Below are 18,957 nucleotides of genomic sequence, written 5' to 3' on the forward strand. Positions count from 1 at the left end.
GGTATTCGACGACTCGGAGCCTGGGACTAGGCCCACAGCCGTCTATTGTGTACCCGACCAGCACTAGGTCGGCGCTGGGACTTCGCCTGGGATCAGGACATCACTTGGAGGACTAGGACGGGACTGTGTGACTACGTGACTACCCCGCCGGTCGGGGGAACTTCACGGACTCGGCCTCGGACTGTTGGCCCCCCAGAGACCCTTTACTGGATTCAAAGACATTGATTTTGGCCTAAGGCCTTAGAACTGTTGGACTGTGGAAGATTAAGGAAGCCTTGGACTTTTCTATTACCCGTTACCTCTGAAGACCGGGTGTGTGTGTTTCTGGGACGGAAGGAAGGGTAGAGGAGGCCCGTTTGTCACCTGGTGGGCCTTCCCCCTCCCTCTCTTCCGGTGCCGTGTGCGGACCATCAGCCTGGTGTGTGTGAGGGGAGTCATGTGTGCGGGGGGCTTTGTGTGCTGAGAGTGAGTGTCCCGTTTCTCTCTAACTACCCCCCCACCCCTCTGTATTTAACATGTCGTGTGTGCACTATAAGTTTTCCTCCAAACTCATCTATGACACGGTCACGTTTGACGGGCTGCACATCTGCCTGAGCGACCTGAAGAAGCAGATCATGACCAGAGAGCGGCTGAAGGCGGCGGATTGCGACCTGCAGATCACCAACGCCCAGACCCAGGAAGGTAAGGAGCCATTGCGTCATTCGGTTATTGGGAGGCTGTGTAATTTCTATTATGCTAAACGGGCAGAGCTTGGTGGGAATGGTGGTATTCCAGCTGCACATGGTGGGCCGTGTTGCCTAGTCTCTTTTAAAGGGATGGGCGGGGCCTTTTGGCTCCTCCCACCGGTGCTGCATGTTCTTTGACCCACGCCATGAGGATATGGGGGTATTTACATGGGTGGAAATGTGTGCTGAGGTTTTCAGAGCTCAAGATTCTTTTATGGGGCAACAACCGTTTCTGCAGCGCCGCTTACGATACACACATACATTCAAATGCTATGACATAAGAATTGATCTCATACATTAAGTAAAGTGCTAACCTGTGAATGTATCAAGCAGCAACTTGATACATACAAAGTCATGTGTTAGGAAATGCTTTCCTAGGACCATAACTGAGCGAAGTAATGTATGAGTCAGACTTTTGTCCATAAAGGCTTAATCATATCTTCTTAGCACTTCATGGCTGCATACCCCATCTCCTCTAGATTGTAACCTTGTGTCCTGCACCATGTATGTTGGTGCTGTATAAAAAAAAAAAAAATGTAATTATGGCCGTGGTTGCTTTCTGGTGTCCTAGTTATGCGGCTGATGACCGTAGGTTACATAGGGTTTGTTTTCTCAGGCCTTAATTCTGTAGGTGTAACCATAATGTTAACAACACAGCTGTATGTTGCACAATGCTCTAGAAAGAGCAGCTGTGACAAATGCAGAAGATTCAAGTTGGGACACGGGAACAAAGAGAGGAGTGCCCTGTTCTGACGAAACCTCTCAGCCAATTCATTATCGTGTTTCCACTGTCACGTCTGCGCTTTCAGACATCACGCGGCTACAACGCGTTTCACTTCCTTGAAATAACGCGTTCTGTTTTGCCAGTAAAATCTTAATGTATTTTTATAACATCTTTGCGATCGCGTTTTCATATTTTATACATGCATGATATAACTTTAGTGTGTGTGTATATATACATATATATATATATAATGTTCCATGTCTGTGCAGCAGTAATATGAGTAACCCTGTCTGTATGTAGCATTTGTTGGGTGTGTATAGCTGACCCATTGACTTGGCTTCGTTGGTATTTGATAAGTGATCCGTGGAGGTGAAATGAAGGTTTTTATAGTGTATCAGGTCACATTTATGACATTGGATGTGGACAGGAGTAATTGCAAAAAGGCTCCACAGTCATTGTGATTTCCTTGGCTTGTTGTCTACAGTGTGTGCTCCCAGCCCTACACCTAACATTCAAGCTTTCTGTTCTTTACTAAGAGGGTTTGAACTGGGATCCGTATTGGGATTCGGAGTGCTGTTCTGGGTTAATGTGCATTAGATGCATTCCTGCAGCTCCCTGCAGATGGTCTGCTATTGCTTTTTGACCGTTTAGGCAACGTCAGCCTTACTAAACAAACATGGCAGCGCGGGGACAGCATGGCTGCTGCCTGGCAGGAGATATCTAATAGAGAAACTATTATGTCCCGGGTCAAGTCATGCTGCGAACCAGAACCATGTCGGCTGCTATATTCTGCATCTTTTTCTGAGACTGAACAGCATCCCTTTGCTGAGCACTCTGTGTATTTTGTTGATACTGCAGTTGGGTGGGATATTAGAGAGGTGCTTCTCCCGTTAGCACGTACATTTCTCATGTGAATGGATTATTAGTGTTAAATAATTAGAATTGTTAGAATGGGGTTTGTCAGAGGATTCTCCATTAGCTGCAGCCGCTTGATCGTTTCCTGTGTTGGCTCCGGCTCGCCTGCTGATTACTCGTGTGTTTGTTTTTTGTTGAACTAAGAGGGTTGGTGGCTGCCATCGTTAAGTCGTTACTCTGTGTGCTGCTACAGTAACAGTGCTTTAGCTTGAAGAGAGTCCAAGGTCCATAAAGTTCAACCCTTCTACTGATCCTTCCTGATTTTGATCCAAAAGAAGGCAAACACAAACTAGCTATTTTTGCCATGTATAATGTATAGTTTAAATTGTTAAAGGGGACTTGATGCAAATACAAATAATTTTCATTGCCTTCCTTTTCACGGTTAACTATGTTTCGCTACATAGGGGCTTGTAGCTCGTGTCTAGATAAATATATATATATATAATTTTTTGTTGTTGAAGCGCCAAAAATAGCACTCGAGACACGTATTGTTTGGTTTTTGGTACTTGAATAAAAAGCTTGTGATGTATAACGATGCCCGACTCCTATCTAATAATGCGCTGCTCTGTCGTGTTATTGACTGGGGGGTGGCTGTGACTTGGAGCCGGGACGCTAGCTATACCTTCTCAATACGTTACTGCATTTCCGTGTCCAGTTGATGCGGAGGAGATTTAAAACGGGTCTGTCCCAGTAGAAAGGGCTACGGTACAGGCATCCAGTAAATAGTTTGGCAATAGTGATCATGTCAGCTGCGGCTTGTTCAGCGTAATTGTTAGCGGGGCTGCGGACTGATTTGCCAACCCGCAAGCTTTGCGTGCTTTTAAATACGGCTCAGATCGTCCGCGCATGTTTGCAGAAACCTGAGGCCATGGTGGGGACGACGACTTGGGTTTGTCCTCTTGAGCTCTGAAAGTTCTCACACGCAAATATTTAGTGCTTTTTCTTTATGACAAACTGGTTTATTTTTTCCTCATTATTCACGGATTTCATTTATTTATTTTTAGAGTATACAGATGATGCAGCCCTGATTCCTAAGAACTCATCTGTAATTGTTCGGAGAATTCCCATCGGTGGTGTAAAGACTACAAACAAAGCATATGTCATGTAAGTATTTCTCTAATGCTTTTTCCTATTACTCTCCGTTGGCCCTTTAACATCCAAGCCTTTGTAGTTAATGCAATTTATAGTGTATATTTCCCCTGTTACCATGTAACTAATGGCAACCGCTGCCATCTTTGTACTCTGGCGCTGTGCAGATGTTTATCCATAATGTATCGGTTTGTCGGTTCTAGTCATACCCCTTGAGTATATGTATTAAGCGCTGCGTAAACTGTTGGTGCTATATAAATAAAGAATAATAATAATGTTTCACGGGGCAGAGAATGTTAGCCATTAAATTCAATGCCATTAAACTACATTTAGTAGAGTGAATGCGGCGTGTTAAAGGGCACTGCATTTCCCTTTTGTTCCAGAAATGTTAATGATTAGCAACCTACCAAAGCAGCGCTGCGCCCTCTGCATGGGAATGTAGCTTATATTCGGTCGTCCCCCGGTGTCTGCTCCGGTATAGGCGCTCTGCTGCGCTCTCATCTCCGGCGCCCGTCTTACACGTTAAGGGTCGTTTCTGCCCGCAGTCAGAGGTCTGTAAGCACAGCACCATGAAATGGCAGAACACAATATGACTGCTGGGAACCAGCACGATAGATGCAAGGAGGGGTATTGGTATTAGGCCGCATTAGCTGTTCATCTGCATACAGACCTGGTGTCACAACATGTTCTGTATAATTCACGACTTTTATTCATTCTAAACGGTGTCTGGGCATGTCCTTCTCATGCTCATCACAAGCTCCCTTCTTGGATGCTTAGACAAGCACAGTAGAGTAGAAATGGCATGTAATAATTCAACGTTGGTGTCAATGACTTTCTGATTTTTCCTTTTTTTTTTTTTTTTTTCCCCTCTTGCGTTCTAGAAGTCGTGCCGAACCAGTGAGTGGAACATCAAAAGCAGTATGTACACACACAATCACACTTTTCCTTATGCATTTGCTCTTAAATAACTGAAAATTCCAACAGCAAGACCCCATCTTTCCCGATGATTTTTATTTTTTTTTTTTAAATTAATCTTTTGGGTTTGGTGAAGTTGTGAAATGTAAATACTGTGTATTGTTCTAATTTTATTCCATGCCATGATTTGCACTTTGTGTAAGTGCGTGCGCAGTGAAGCACTGTATTTCACATTGAATGCCGCCATATATCCTGTACTATAGGGTGTTGTACCGGCTTATGATCGGTTGCAAGTCACACTTGTGAACATGATGTCATGTTCTGTATCAGGATCTGTTCTGTATAGATCTGTTGTATTATGTATTGCAATAAAATATTTATTGTGTTTTGCCGTTTTAAACTGTTAGATCGCCTCCATATTGCCAAAGGTTTTTTTTTATAAATCTATTACTATATTTCATGGGAAGTTCTTATCTTCTGTTCTGTCTGCTTTTCTAATTTTTTTTTTTTTTTTTACATCTGTAATGTTTGCATGAGAACGTTTACTGCAAGGAACACTTTTCTATATAGTAATTGGTGTTGGTTACCTGAGATAAGAGTGTAATACTTGCGACTTTCTCTTGTTATTGGTCACATGTGACGGCTCAAAAGCATTTACTACTTTGTAGCTCATACAGTTGTGCCATCCGGGGTTAATCGAGCTTTATCAGGCCCCAAAAGTGTTCGCCAACAATACGTCTGTTTGTTCCCATGAGTATCCTCTTAAAATAGCCGTGAATCCAAAAAGCCGAATCCACTATGCATCATTTGAAATGTTACTCTCTTGTGTGTAAATGTATGAGCCTGGCTGACTTTAGTACAGTCTGTTCATCATTCCCACAATATGGTCCACTGCCATCCATAATCTCCCAGCTCTCGCGCACACACGGGGTGCTTTAATTTCTCGACCCTTTGATAAATCTACCTGGAAATATCAAGGGAATCAAATTGTGTAAAGTTGGTGAATATAATGTATAATATAACATGTTTCTCAGCACAGACTTTCTACCGGCTTGTTTTTGTTTTCCCACTAATTTGTAAATCTAGCGATTTCAGATGCTAGTGCTTGAACTTAACGATATATCGTTAGAAAATGACTTAATGTTTAGAAAGGGCTTCATCCAAAAATGCCTATTTTTATAAACCCTGAAGACTAGATTATAGACAAGTCGTTAATCCATTAAGTGATTGAAGCTCGGAGACGTCCCTTTGGCAACAGACACCCTCGTGCTACGTTGGGACACCCGTTTGCATGGATCTTTGCGCATGCTATAGCCTAGCACCAGCTAAATAACGCTCTACCTTCTGAAGAAGTCTAGTTCCCGTTGTGTTTGTCCACCCTGTGGCTGGCTGAGCATCATGGGACTTGCATTCTGCAGGAGCCGGAGAACATTTGGTTACCCGTACTGTAACTCAAGCATAATTGCATTTAATTTATGGAGTGTTTTCAAGTCTCATGACTCTGATATAATGCGTGCGTTCTAATTAAATGTAAACGGCATTACGCTAACTGTTACAGTTCGCTACACGGGAAGAAATCCGATTCCGTGTCCAAAGGCGATTCTGAGCTGCGTGTTCTGTAGAAATGACCTGACGTTTTGCTGAATTGGTTGGCCCAGATTAGATCGGGCTTCGTTACTGTAATGCATTACTGTCTAAGAACTCAATACATAATTATCGCGTTGTCTCAAAAAAAATTTTTGTTCATTGACGTGTATACAAATTGAGTCACGTGTTAATAAAAAAAGTTTCTTTTAGTCCTTTGTGTTCCCTGGAATGTCTGTTGCCTCCAAGTGTAATTTCCAAAAGAACACATTTATGTTCATATGGTACAGCCGCGGCCGTCTCACACACTGCCCTTTATAACCATGTGCCAGCCTATACGCTCCACGTATATTATATAGCATGTATTATAAAGTGTATTTATTTATCACGTTCCTCCGGAACACCGTGCCGTATAATCTCTGAAGGGAAACGTTTCACAAGTCACTTATTGTAACTTTTTTTGGTTTTGTTTTTTTTTGTAACCCCCCCCCCCCCCCCCCCCGCCACCCATTTTGTGTAATTTCTGGTGAGCGGGGGTATGTGATTTGATTTTTGTAATTTTTTTTTTTTAAGCCCCCTTGTTGATCTTTTCTACATGCACGCTGTGTATTCTAATGAACAATAATCATTATCAGAGTGCTTGTAAAATTAACCTGTTGCGTGCCAGTGTTTTATATTGATCAGGCATGACTTTTGGGTCATAAAAAAAAAAAAAAAACTTCTTAACCCTCCGATACATGTGTCCAGCACTGGTTATTAACAGTAACTGATTCCTTATTCCCAATTTCTTTATTTTTTTTTTTATTTTTATTTTTTTTTTGTAGCAAACTAAACTCTTCAAAAAAAACTCTCACGGCTTATTTTTAATTTGTCCAACCATGATCTTATGCGTGAGCTTTGGTGGCCAAGCAAACTTTTTCTAAGGTGTGTATATTTAATGCCACCGATCTCTTTTGGGTTTTTGTTGTTTTTTTTGCGTGATCCCACACTGCAACTTCTGTGGCCCATGGAAAGTCCTGTGTGGGTAGGTATCAACACTGAGCCACGTGCTTGCTCTAAAGTGCTTACTCCATGAGAATTTCAGAATTGATCCGGGCCGCCCAGCTGCAGGATGACGCCCTCGTTGGCCCTTTCGGTTGTCTTGAGACAGATCGTTCCAAAAGCAGAAAGCTAGTGATCGGACTCTTCCGGGTCTTCTGTTTTCTGCATCTAGAAGTTCTGCAGAACTTCTGCTGCTACTTGGCCCGGCCAGTTCCCTGCAGACGCCCCGTTTAGGTGCCATGCTGTTTAATTTCATATATTTAACTGCATCATCAGAAATATTAACTGCGGCTCTGTAAGCATTTAAGCGAGAAGATGCTTTATGGCCCTCTTGGTCTCCGCGTTAACGTCTTTCCCTAACAAAGACACAAAATGTAGAGAGAGGATTCAATACAAAATCAATCTTAGGCGTTTAACAGCAACGGCCTTCTATATAATAAGCTTCGATACCGAAATATATCAATACCCCGGGATCACTGAGCTATTTCTCATCAAATTATAGACAAACCAGTTAAGTTTTTTCTATTGAGGCGTTAAGACTGATTTCGTCTTGAACCATAATGCTCTAAAGTACAAATTTCATGATCCGATATCATATCTAAAATCGTGTTTTATTCGGTAACCTTAAAGGCGTTCTTTAGTACCTATGTCAAAATGTACAATTTCCCGTTAATTGTCGGATTATGGATTATATTTGAAGGTCATGATGTGGTTGCGATTCAGTAAAAAAACTGAAACCCGATTGTGTATTTCAAATTTTTTTTTTTAAGATTTGTGTTTTTTGAGTTTTTTTCTTTGTTATACATTATGAAAAGCCAATAAAGTTCCTCTTACCTGACACGTGAATCTTCCCGGTTATACCCTATAGATAACCCCAATGTTTTCCTATGAATGTTTTTATGCTTATCTCTGAAACGTTATCTCGCTATACGCTTTTGAGTCACATGTGACAATAAGGATGGTGTCTGTCTTGACTGTAAGGGATTTGGGGGGCTTTAGTACTGTTTTTTTTTTTTGTTTTAATACGTGAATGTTTCTTTTTATTTAATTTTCTACAAACAGATTGATGACGCTTCTGCATCTATTTCTCTGGCCCAGCTTGCTAAGGTATATGTATAAAACTGTCTAAAACATTTGCGTTTTCTATATATGTTTGTTTTTATGAATCGGTTTGCATTCTGTGTAAAAGCCACGTCACATTCTCCTGTAAAGAGTAGCCCCTCCGATATTGGAAGGATAAATGCGAATACCAACCCGCCGCATCAAACCTTACCGGCTCAAGATAAAAGAAGGAAAGGATTTGCGTGCATTACTACTCGGGTTTGCGTTCTTTATTTTTCCACGATTTGAAGAACTTCGTGGCTTCCTATTTTTTTTTTTTGAGTATATTTGAAAGAAGATCATACATGCTTGCCGATGAATCTTTGGGACTGTGTCGGTTCAGCCGGGGCGGATGGCGATTGAGCCTTTGCCATGGACACTTTACATCAATCTCTAACGGAATTTCCTTGTTTCCGAAGCTCTTGCCCGTTTTGGCCGGTACCCGAGATAATTGGTTAAAGGCATCTGACCTCGGTGCTGCTGTGAATACACCAATGGCAAATATAGCAGTGAAAATTCTGTTCTATTTTTCTTTTAATTGCCCCCAGACGTTTCATTCAGGTGAGCCCTCTAAGCAATCACGCTGCGGGGTATTAATGAAGTTTCATTCTTTGTTGTAAAGGCGTTAGAGATGCTCTGCTGAATGAAGTAACTTTGTAGCAATAAGCTTTCTCTTAAACAGGCATTCCTGTTTGCTGGCGATATACCCGGTGCTAGTTAAAGTCTACAATACGGCATCTGTCTTCAATGCCCCAATCATACTAGGGGTTAAATTACCCACCCGAGTCAGGAGCACCTCAATCTCGTGCTGTTTGTCGTTTGGTGTATTCTCGGCAACGCTGCTGGCTTTTATTACTTACGCTTGCCGTTGACACGTATATAATCGTTCATGAAAGATGTCACTTGTATGTCTTGCACAGAATTAACATTAAGAGTTTATTTTTTTATATATATTATATATAATTGTTTGAACTACAATGTAAGTTTTGGGTCTGTAATAAAATATTGAAACGGTTTGCTTGTTTTGTGAATGAATGATGGCCCTGCTCATTCTGGAAGATTTCGATAGAAATGCCCGTAGCCAGGCCATGTTTATACCTGCTTTTTAAATTGGATCTGTCCCAAAAAGTTTATTATTTAGCTGACAGTGAATGTTTTTAAGGAAAAAACGTAGTGCTTGACATATGAAAGTCTCTGATGTATGTGTTACTGCGGCGTGCGTGTCTTGTATGCAAAATTTGTGTGATGATAAAAAAAAAACCACACACTTTCAACATGTTAATCATAAACGCCTTCTGTTAAATGGTTTTCATGTCTGAACGATATCAGTGTTAGCTTTGCCCCGAAAGAGGAGGTCCTTGGTCTAGAACTTTGCCTTGAGGGGTGCCATAGGTTCAAATTCATACTCCAGTATTGTCCCTAATTGGTGAATATTTAAGAAACAGTCGCTGATAAATTGAGGATAGGGTGAGCAGGGCCTAAGGTATCTTCCTATGGGCTCCTTCATTAAGGACCGTCTTTTTCTCTGTTCCAGACTTCCTCAGTAAATTAGTTGCCTTCAGTATTAGTCTTGCCTTTTAAAATTATATATATATATATATATATATTCACTTTATGATCATTTGGTATAAGAATGTCGTATTAAAGCTTCTCTTTACTACATTCTTCTGGCCATAGGAGTTTCTGAGTTAAATCTTAATGTTAAGCTGCGTTGGATAAATGTCTTGCAAGAGCCTCGTCACGGGCACAAAAGTTTAAGTATCCCCAACTGGTCCTGGAATAGTCCGGTATAAACATGGCCTGTTGTGCTTAACCTTTACAGTGCTGAATTGGGCTTTGTTACCTGGGTCACTGCGAAGGTTAAACCATTAAGTCTCCATCAGGAGATGCCCCCTTCCTAGCCGTACGGCGTGCTGCTCTTTACAGGTCTGAATGTGTGTGGGGTGCCGGGGGCTCGCACTGGTGTTTGGGAAGGGATTCCTTGTACCTTCTTTGATCAACTAATTTTATTTCCCCACGCAATTGCCTGTTAAACAGACTGGCAACCTGGCTGAAGCCAATGCTTCTGAAGAAGACAAAATCAAAGCAATGATCTCTCAGTCCGGACAAGAATATGACCCTGTCAAGTAAGTGTCCTGCCTTCCGGTACATAGTCCTGTCGCCCCCGGGCGCTTTCAGCAGGTTTAAAATAATCTCTCTATCCTTTTAACTTTTTCCCAGCTATATGAAGAAACCGCTAGGTCCTCCACCTCCATCCTACACCTGTTTCCGATGCTTGAAACCTGGCCACTACATTAAGAACTGTCCTACCAATGGGGTAAGAATGTGTCCACTCACACAATAACTAAATGGGGCTACAGAAGGTTAAAATATGCCTATAGAAGTCTTTATGCCCCCTACCATTGATTAACTCTTTGAGCTTCTGCTCAATGCCTGGAGTTTGCACTCATACAGTCATCCATACTGCACAGTTGGGTACAATTTGTTTTGGGGAATAGTGAAGGTAGTTTATCTCCATTCAAGAATTATACATGTATTTTTTTATTTTTCTCTTTCTGTCCAGGACAAAAGTTTTGAGGCTACACCGAGGATTAAAAAGAGCACCGGAATCCCCCGTAGTTTTATGGTGGAAGTAGAAGATCCAAATATGAAGGGGGCCATGTTGACAAACACTGGAAAATATGCCATACCTACTATTGATGCGTAAGTTTCCCATAGGTTAAGTGTAAATTATGGTCTTGTCCTAGGTTGATGGGGTTATGGCAATTTTAAAACCTCCCTTCATTTTTTTTTTTTTACAGGGTGGCATATGCTATGGGCAAAAAAGAAAAGCCCCCATTTCTTCCAAATGAGCCCTCCTCATCTTCAGAGGAGGAAGACCCCATACCTGACGAGCTGCTATGTCTGATATGCAAAGACATGATGAGCGATGCGGTTGTTATCCCGTGCTGTGGGAATAGCTACTGTGATGAATGTAAGTACGAGCTTCTAGAACCACACTTTCCTCTGTGCTCGGGATACATGTATGTTGCCACCAGAACTCTAGGTGATGTTGGGATCCATTTCCATTGTAACTTAAAAAGGCTTCTTGTAATCACATTTTTGTTTGTTCCTCAATTCTTTTATTCTCGATGTCCCTGCAGGTATCCGCTCGGCACTACTGGAGTCTGATGATCATACCTGCCCTACTTGTAATCAGGCAGATGTCTCACCTGACGCTCTAATTGCCAACAAGTTTTTGCGCCAGGTATTTGTCATTTAAAGCATGTCTGGTGTAACTACTCTGGCACCTTTTCACGTTCTGGGTGGCCAGGGACACATGGATCTACTACACCACTAAATAGAGAGGCTTCACTTCCCTGCAGAAGCATCTAGGTTGTCCTTGGAATATGCAGCAAAGAACGATTGGAACTATTTATATAAAAACTTCTAGCGTTTCACTGCAAACCGTTGTCATCGTTGGGGGGGCATGCATATTTCTTACATTTTGTGAAGCTTAAGAAGTATTGGAGAGGGAAAAGGCTTTGACTTCCAGCTTCGATCTTTTTCATTGTTTAAATATTTCCACTTCAAAAACAAACATGGTACCAAAATTTGAACCAGTTTCAAGGGCCAGTAAACTGGATAATGGCATGTCAGGGGCCTTTCTTATTAATGGGGTTGCTACACCGGCTTTATATAAAGTGTTCTGTTTTACTCCTATGGTAAAGTTAAGTCACAAATTTTTATTTGACATTTTATTCCAGGCTGTAAACAACTTTAAGAATGAAACTGGTTACACTAAGAGGATTCGTAAACAGCAGTCTGCTACAGCCCATCGGCAGTCACAGGCTCCCCCGCCTGCCAGAGCTGCTCAGCAGACCCCCCGCCTGATGACGTCCCGTCAGCAGGACCCTCTTGTTGCTGCTACCGCTTCTGCGCCAGTTGTTAACCAAACCGCTCCCAGCACTGTTCCGAGCCAGTCTCCTGCACACAGCACCCCTCCGCCTAATCCTCCTCCTCGGACTGCCTCTCCTGTGGATTCTACAGCGGCACTGCCGTTACCGGTCCACAAAGACCGAGAGAAACCCGATGCGGTGTTTCAGTAAGTCTCCTGGGACAACGTAACCTTAGAAAACGCTTTACAAACATATATTGAGATCATTATGTAAAATGTCTGAATTTTGGGAGTTTAGGTTCATTTATTTGGGTAGGTTTGTCTTTTTAGATGCTTGTTAATCTCCAAGTATCCTAATTATCTGTTTTTGGATTGTTAGTTTGTCGGATGAAGCCTGGGGATCTGCCCCAAACCTGTTTTATTTCCGCTGAGATGTTTTGGTTTTTCAATTTCTGTTCTCTTTGATGTCCCTCTTCTTACAGCAGTCAGGACAAAGTCAGCTCCCGTCCCAGTTCTGCTCCTGCCGTACCAGTTTCATCAGCTGGCTGCGTGCCCTTGCCTGGCAACTCCATCCTAGGAGACAAGGTTTGTATTTAATCACTTCATGTCTGATTCCTTCACAGTGACTTCTTGAATGAAATGGTGTTTTTGACGTTTTTTTGTTTTGTTTTTTTTGTTCCCCAGGGGTTTCATGTACCTGTCCTTGGCCAGCTGCCTTCTCTTGCTCATTGCCATCCTGCCCCTAGTAAGTAATGATGTTTACAATGTAAACCAATTGCTGCACAACCTAAAATATACCTTGTATATCATTAGTATACCTTTGTATCGCTGTGCAACAAAAAACATTTTTGAGGTATTGTTACTGTCTGAAAGGGGGCATAGAAATCCTCCAGAAATCCTCAAGGACCTCTGACGTTGGGTTTCAGGATATTTTATGTCTTAATGTGTTGCACTGTATTGTAGTGTTTCATGTTAAATGGATGCTATAGGCTCTGGCAAGATATCGGCCCTTGAGTAGAGAACTGGAAACCCTATCTTAAAGCCACAAGAAAGTACTGTTTAGTGGACCTGATAGAAAGCATATGAATGTGTATTGAATTCAGTTTTAATGTTTTTGGTTTTTTTTTCTCAGCACCACTTCTGAGGGCAAATATCCCCAGACCATCCGCTCCTAGACCGCTCATGGCATGGGATGGGTGAGCACTCTATTTTCTAATCTGTGGTATCTCCAATAAGAAGGTTCCACTTTTCTCTGCACTTAGGTGGTTGTGTAATTGCTAATATTTTTAGATTCAGACCTTTTTTCCTTTTACATGCCAGAAACTTTCGTGTCCGTTCACTTTAGTTTTGTGCATTACCAGAACTCAGTCTAACGAAAACGTGTCTTTGTATGTGATTTGGTGGCTTCCAGTTGACTTGGTACATGCACAAAGTTTAACAACTCTTCTAACTTCTCTTTTTTGTAGTAGAGGACGTCATCCCCATAGTGATCGCCCACCTAGAAATCAGGGCCCTTCCATGGGATCATCAGGACCTGTGTACGTCCACCCTCCTCCTCCATTGTTTCCACCTCCACCACCTCATGGTCTGCAGCTGCCCCCAGGGGTGCCGCCGCCGCAGTTTCCACCGCAGTTCCCCCCTGGTCAGCCTCCAGCTGCTGGTTATAATGTTCCTCCTCCTGGCTTTCCTTCTGCCCCCGCAACCGTCTCTGCCCCGTGGGCTGCTCCAGCCGTGCAAACTGCACACGCCAGCGCCATACAAGCGCCTTCACTGGCACCTCCACTGTCTAAAGAGGAGTTCTACAGGGAGCAGCGCAGATTGAAGGAGGAGTAAGTACCATGCGTATTCTATTCCTAGTCTGAAATAAAATGCCTTCATATAATAGTAAGGTCTGTTGGAGAAAAATACCCCTTTCATCCCTTCCCTGTAAGACTTATCTTTTCTTCCACCTTAGAGAAAAGAAGAAATCTAAACTCGAAGAATTTGCAAATGACTTTGCCAAGGAGCTAATGGAATATAAGAAGATTCAGAAGGAGAGGAGACGCTCCTACTCCAGGTAAGAGAACAACGTGATGCTGTAGATACAAAGTAATGGCTTCCTACCTGTCAATCTAGGTTTTTTAACATTTTTTTTTTTTTCCTCCCTCTCTAAAGGTCCAAATCTCCATACAGTGGTTCATCCTACTCAAAAAGCTCCTACTCCTATTCAAAATCAAGATCTGGTTCTTCACGGTCACGTTCATACTCTCGTTCCTTTAGCCGGTCACGCTCCCGCTCTTTTTCGAGATCACCTTCGTACCAAAGGAAAGTCCATTCAAAGGGCCGCACTTACCGTTCGAGATCTCGGTCTCATGGGTATCCCCGTTCTAGATCTCGGTCCCCGTACAGGCGGTACCATTCACGATCTAGGTCCCCTGTCTATAGGGCCCCATCTCCTAACAAGAGAGTCATTGCACAAACAGAACCCGAAAGGAATGATCGTGAATACTTCAACCGCTACCGGGAGATACCTCCCTATGACATCAAGGCTTTGTATGGGCGACAACCTGACCTAAGAGATCCGTACGAAAGGCAAAGATTTAGAGAATGGGAGAGAAAATATATAGACTGGTACGAGAAGTATTATAAAGGATGCGCCGTGAATGCATTACCACGACAGAGGTCACCTGTCAACAGGGATAACTTCTCTCCGAATCGCTTCCCGATTCAGCCTCAAGCTCGCCGAGATAACTCTCCATATAACAGAGGCCGCAGAGAGGATTATCCCCCTCTGATGCCACATCGCGGTCGTCCAATGGGCGCTCCATATCAAGAAAAGCTGCCTCCGCGTGACGCTCATATCATGAAGGATACCAGAAGGTCAAAGGAGAGAGAAGCGGCGAACCCACCTACAGACTACAAAGGTGGGAGCAAGCACAAGAAACATCGCAAAAAGCGGAAAGGGGAGGAACACGAAGGACTAAACAAAATGGATATCGACTCTACCCGGAAACACAGAGACGCGCATGGAGATGATGTCAAAAGAAGCGAACCTCCCTTTGTACCCACGAGCAAAGATGATGCCACTCCTGTGCGCGACGAACCAATGGATGCCGAGTCTGTTGCTATAAAGCCGTTCTCTGAGAAGGACAAGAGAGAGAAGCCTAAAGGAAAACCCGAAAAAGCAAAACGGAAACCTGAAGGAAATCCGACCAAAAAGGAGACCTACAAGGTGATAAAGACCGAAAAAGTAGGTTGTGACGGTGAGAAGGAAAGACCCGCTAGTACAGAACCGCCTCAAAAAAGGCCTAAAGAGGAGCCAGTCAAGGGGGATGTTACCAAGCACCCTCCATTACTGAAGGATGAGAAGACCGCTTTACTGCCCCGCAAGGTTCACCTCAAACTGATGAAGGAAAACCACGATGGAAAAACCACCAAAGATGATAAGAACAAGAAAGAACCCCCAAAAGACACAAAACCTGAGAAGCCTGTCGCCAAGGAGGACGTGTCAAAAAAGCCAGCAGAGAAATCCAGAGGAACAGACGCCAAGCAAGAGAAGCGGAAGAGGAAAACGGAAGAGAAAATCTCAGAAAAAGAAACAGAGAAAAATCCCAAAGCGGTAGCCAGTGAGCCAGCGAAGCCGTCCCCCATCAAAGTGAAGTCTGAGGCAGAGGTCAAAAACCCTGAGAAATTAGCTGAACAGGAGAAGCCCCCGGCTGCGAAAAAAATCAAATTAAACCGGGAGACCGGGAAGAAAATACCGACCGCTGAATCTACGGGAGCGGCTGAAGAGGTCCAAGATAAAACGGAGCCTTCTGTGGTGGCCAAGCCAAAAGCAGATCGCGTGAAGGGGAAAGTGAGGCGGAAAGTTACCATTCCAGATGGGCCTGGATCCACCTTGGTGGATTATACCAGGTAGGAGAGTGATGACATGCCAAGCACAGAAACTTTATTTTGCTTTGTGTTTTGTTTTCTTAATGATTCTTTTTTTTTTTTTTTTTTTTTCCCCTTTTTCTTTCTTTTATAGCACAAGTTCCACCGGTGGAAGCCCTGTTCGAAAAGGGGAGGAGAAATTGGATGCCAAGAGAATGGTTATTAAGACAATGGAGGAATATAATAACGATAGCACTACTCCTGCTGAGGATGTAATAGTAATCGTTGAAGTTCCACAGTCTAAGTGGGAGATAGATGATTTTGTGTCAGATGACGAAACAAAAGATGCGCAGAATATCACTGCCACCGATAAACCAAGCGTACCAGCGAAGTCTTTACCCACGGCAACTCTTCCAGATAAAGAGGCCAGCTCCACGGAGAAGCCGAAACTACCCCGGGAACATGGAGATGGGGATTCGCCACAAGATTCCAACACAAATAAAGAATCTGCCGTAACGCAGGCTAAAACTAGATCGAGTGATACGGACAAACCTGCCGAGGACAAGGAAGCGTCCAACAAAAGAAAAGGAAGCTCCCCGACCGACAGCAGCTCCGATCGCTCCGCTCATCTCTCCAAAGAAAGGGCTCCAGAGAAAGTAGATTCCGCGCGAAGCTCTTCTAGCCGAGAGAAAAAGTCAGACCATTCAGAGAACCGGGACAAAAAGACGGAGCATGAAAGCAGGGAGAGGGATAAGAAACTGGATCATGACAACAGAGACAAGAAAAATGACTATGACCGAGAAAAAGACAAGAAGCCGGAGTCTGACAATAAGGAAAGGGACCGGAGACAAGAAAGTGAGAGCAAAGAAAAGGAGAAGAAACCAGAGCATGAGAATCGAGATCATAGCAGCTCTAAGAGGCGAGATGAGAGGAGGAGAGACTCTCCGATCAGGAGCAGAGAGTCATCTTCTAGTTCCCAAAAACCCAAACCCAGAGACACACAACCTGAGTCGTCTAGGAGAGGAGCAGGGGACTCGAAACGCACCAGCTACAGCCCTGCGCGAGAACGCAGACCCAAAAGTGACCAGAAAGCTTCTGACGGCAAACGCTCCACCGTCGATCAAAAATCCCCAGAGAAATCGAATACGAGAGGAAGGGACAGACCTGCCGCTGCGTCAAAGGGTGCAGATGAACCCACTGAGAACAAGCCTTCATGCACAAAACACTCTTCACCAGAACCCAAACCGGACGCGGAATTTAATGAAAAGGACCCCAACAAGCTAAAGCCGCCTCAGAGTCGCTCGACGAGGCTTTCCACCGACCTGGCCAGGGAGACAGACGAGGCTTCCTTCGTTCCCGATTACAACGAGAGTGATAGCGAGGCTTCCGTGAAACAGGAAGACCCTCCAGCCCTGGACTGCCAGGAAAACAAAATTAAGGAGGATTCTGCCATGGACGCCCCTGAGCCGACGGACATTGCTCTGCCTGGGACTGGCCACAGCAGTCCAAGTATCAGCCGTAGCCACAGCCCTGCCGGTTCTCAAACCCACAGCCGCAGCAGCAGTGCCACTTCGGCAGGCAGTCAGGACAGCAAGAAAAGAAAGAAGAAAAAGGAGAAAAAGAAACACAAGAAGCACAAGAAACACAAAAAGCATAAGAAGCACGCTGGGAACGAGTCCGAGGCTGAAAAGACAGAAAAGTCTCAAAAACACAAGCATAAAAAGAAAAAGTCCAAGAAGAGCAAAGACAAGGAGACTGAGAAAGAGGAGGCCAAAGTCAAACCTCCAGTGTCGGTGTGAGCCGTGGCCGATGGATCCGTCAGCGGAAGGCCTGTCCCAACTCTACTGTATACATTTTATTTTCATTTATTGTAAATTCAGTGTAAATATTGGGAAACTGTGCCACACTTAATATATTGATTGACTTTTACATAAGAGCTTTATAAAGTGAACATTTTTGTACAGAACTGCGTGTGTTATGAACATATTGCATCTACTTTTTTTTTTTTTTTTTTTCGGGGCGCCTTTGCATTTAGCCAACAAATGGCTTGCAAGTAGTATACTCCAAAAAAAAAATATTAAAAAATCCCTTTCCAGAAAGTCTGGTAAGTATGAACACGCTAATTCGACTTGTCCGTTAGTGGTATGGCCCAGTAATGTGCAGCAAGGAGACAGCATACCTATAGTCGGGGAGGAAAAAGAAAAACTACCCCCGATTTGAGTGCAACGGACATCTCTGTTGGTGGCATTTAAGCTTCTCCTAAACTGCATCTAAAAATGGGAAGTATCTTTTTTTTTTTTCTTTAAACCTCCGCTTGGAACTCTTTTGTATATTGTTCAGGTCTGTAACAATCCAGCGCCCCTTTACTTCGGCTTCAATAGCACCTTATAGACCTCAAATCATCACAAGCCTCTCGCTCCGTGCAGTATTTCTTCTATAAGATCTCATTTTAGTTTTTTCCAGCAGATTGTAAAATTGGCGATTTTGGTAATACTGTATAAACCATTCATTGATATCATTTGGCTTTTCATCCAATTCCTTCGAGGTTCTATCTCGTGGAATATTAATTCCCGTCTCCCTTCATTTGCTTTGTGCTTGTTGAAGGATTAGCTTCATATATCCAAAGTTTATTTTATTTTACATGGGTCCTTTTTTTTTTTTTTTTTTCTCCTTTCAATCTTTTTTTGTTAGCTCACTAAAGAGCAGCCTGGTCCATTTTACTAGACGACCCCCGTCTAACTGTGAGGGGCATTAGAGATTAGACCTGTAACAATATACACAATCGGAAGGTATTGCCTAAATCCACTTTCATCTTTCAATGAACAGGTTAAAGGCTGGGACCCCACCTACCTAAGATTATCAGTATAATCTGCCGTTTAACCCTTGGGGGGGCTGCTATTACCCTTAATTGGTAATATATTTTCTTCATAGGATTCAAGGGGCTATTAATGTTGTTGTCACACTTCACTTTTGGCCAAAATGTACATTTTAGGTTTAGTGTTGCTATATGATTTATATTTTTAAGGCAGATTCTCAGGCCTATTTTAAGGCTGTTGAAAAGGACCCTCCAGCTGCCCCCCGGAGTAGCAGCCATTGGACTCTCTTCCTTCGCCCTCTGCCATATTTTGTTACGA

General features: G+C 43.2%; 1 protein-coding gene across 1 annotated transcript; it reads left to right on the forward strand.

The window, feature by feature from the left end:
- Positions 1-515: 515 nt before the first annotated feature.
- Positions 516-17,622, forward strand: LOC149285829 (E3 ubiquitin-protein ligase RBBP6-like). The gene is made up of 18 exons (XM_089494875.1): positions 516-681; positions 3,369-3,468; positions 4,335-4,371; positions 8,056-8,100; positions 10,132-10,220; positions 10,315-10,411; positions 10,658-10,797; positions 10,896-11,068; positions 11,238-11,341; positions 11,841-12,178; positions 12,454-12,556; positions 12,656-12,716; positions 13,104-13,167; positions 13,438-13,800; positions 13,926-14,027; positions 14,126-15,865; positions 15,978-16,618; positions 16,712-17,622. Exons 1-18 carry the CDS (start codon positions 516-518, stop codon positions 17,620-17,622), a joined length of 5,274 nt encoding a protein of 1,757 aa, XP_089351001.1.
- Positions 17,623-18,957: the final 1,335 nt, after the last annotated feature.

Source organism: Sceloporus occidentalis, unplaced genomic scaffold (assembly GCF_023333645.1).
Source record: "Sceloporus occidentalis isolate IW3139 unplaced genomic scaffold, rSceOcc1.0.p SCAF_76, whole genome shotgun sequence".
In the NCBI taxonomy this organism is placed as follows: domain Eukaryota; kingdom Metazoa; phylum Chordata; class Lepidosauria; order Squamata; family Phrynosomatidae; genus Sceloporus; species Sceloporus occidentalis.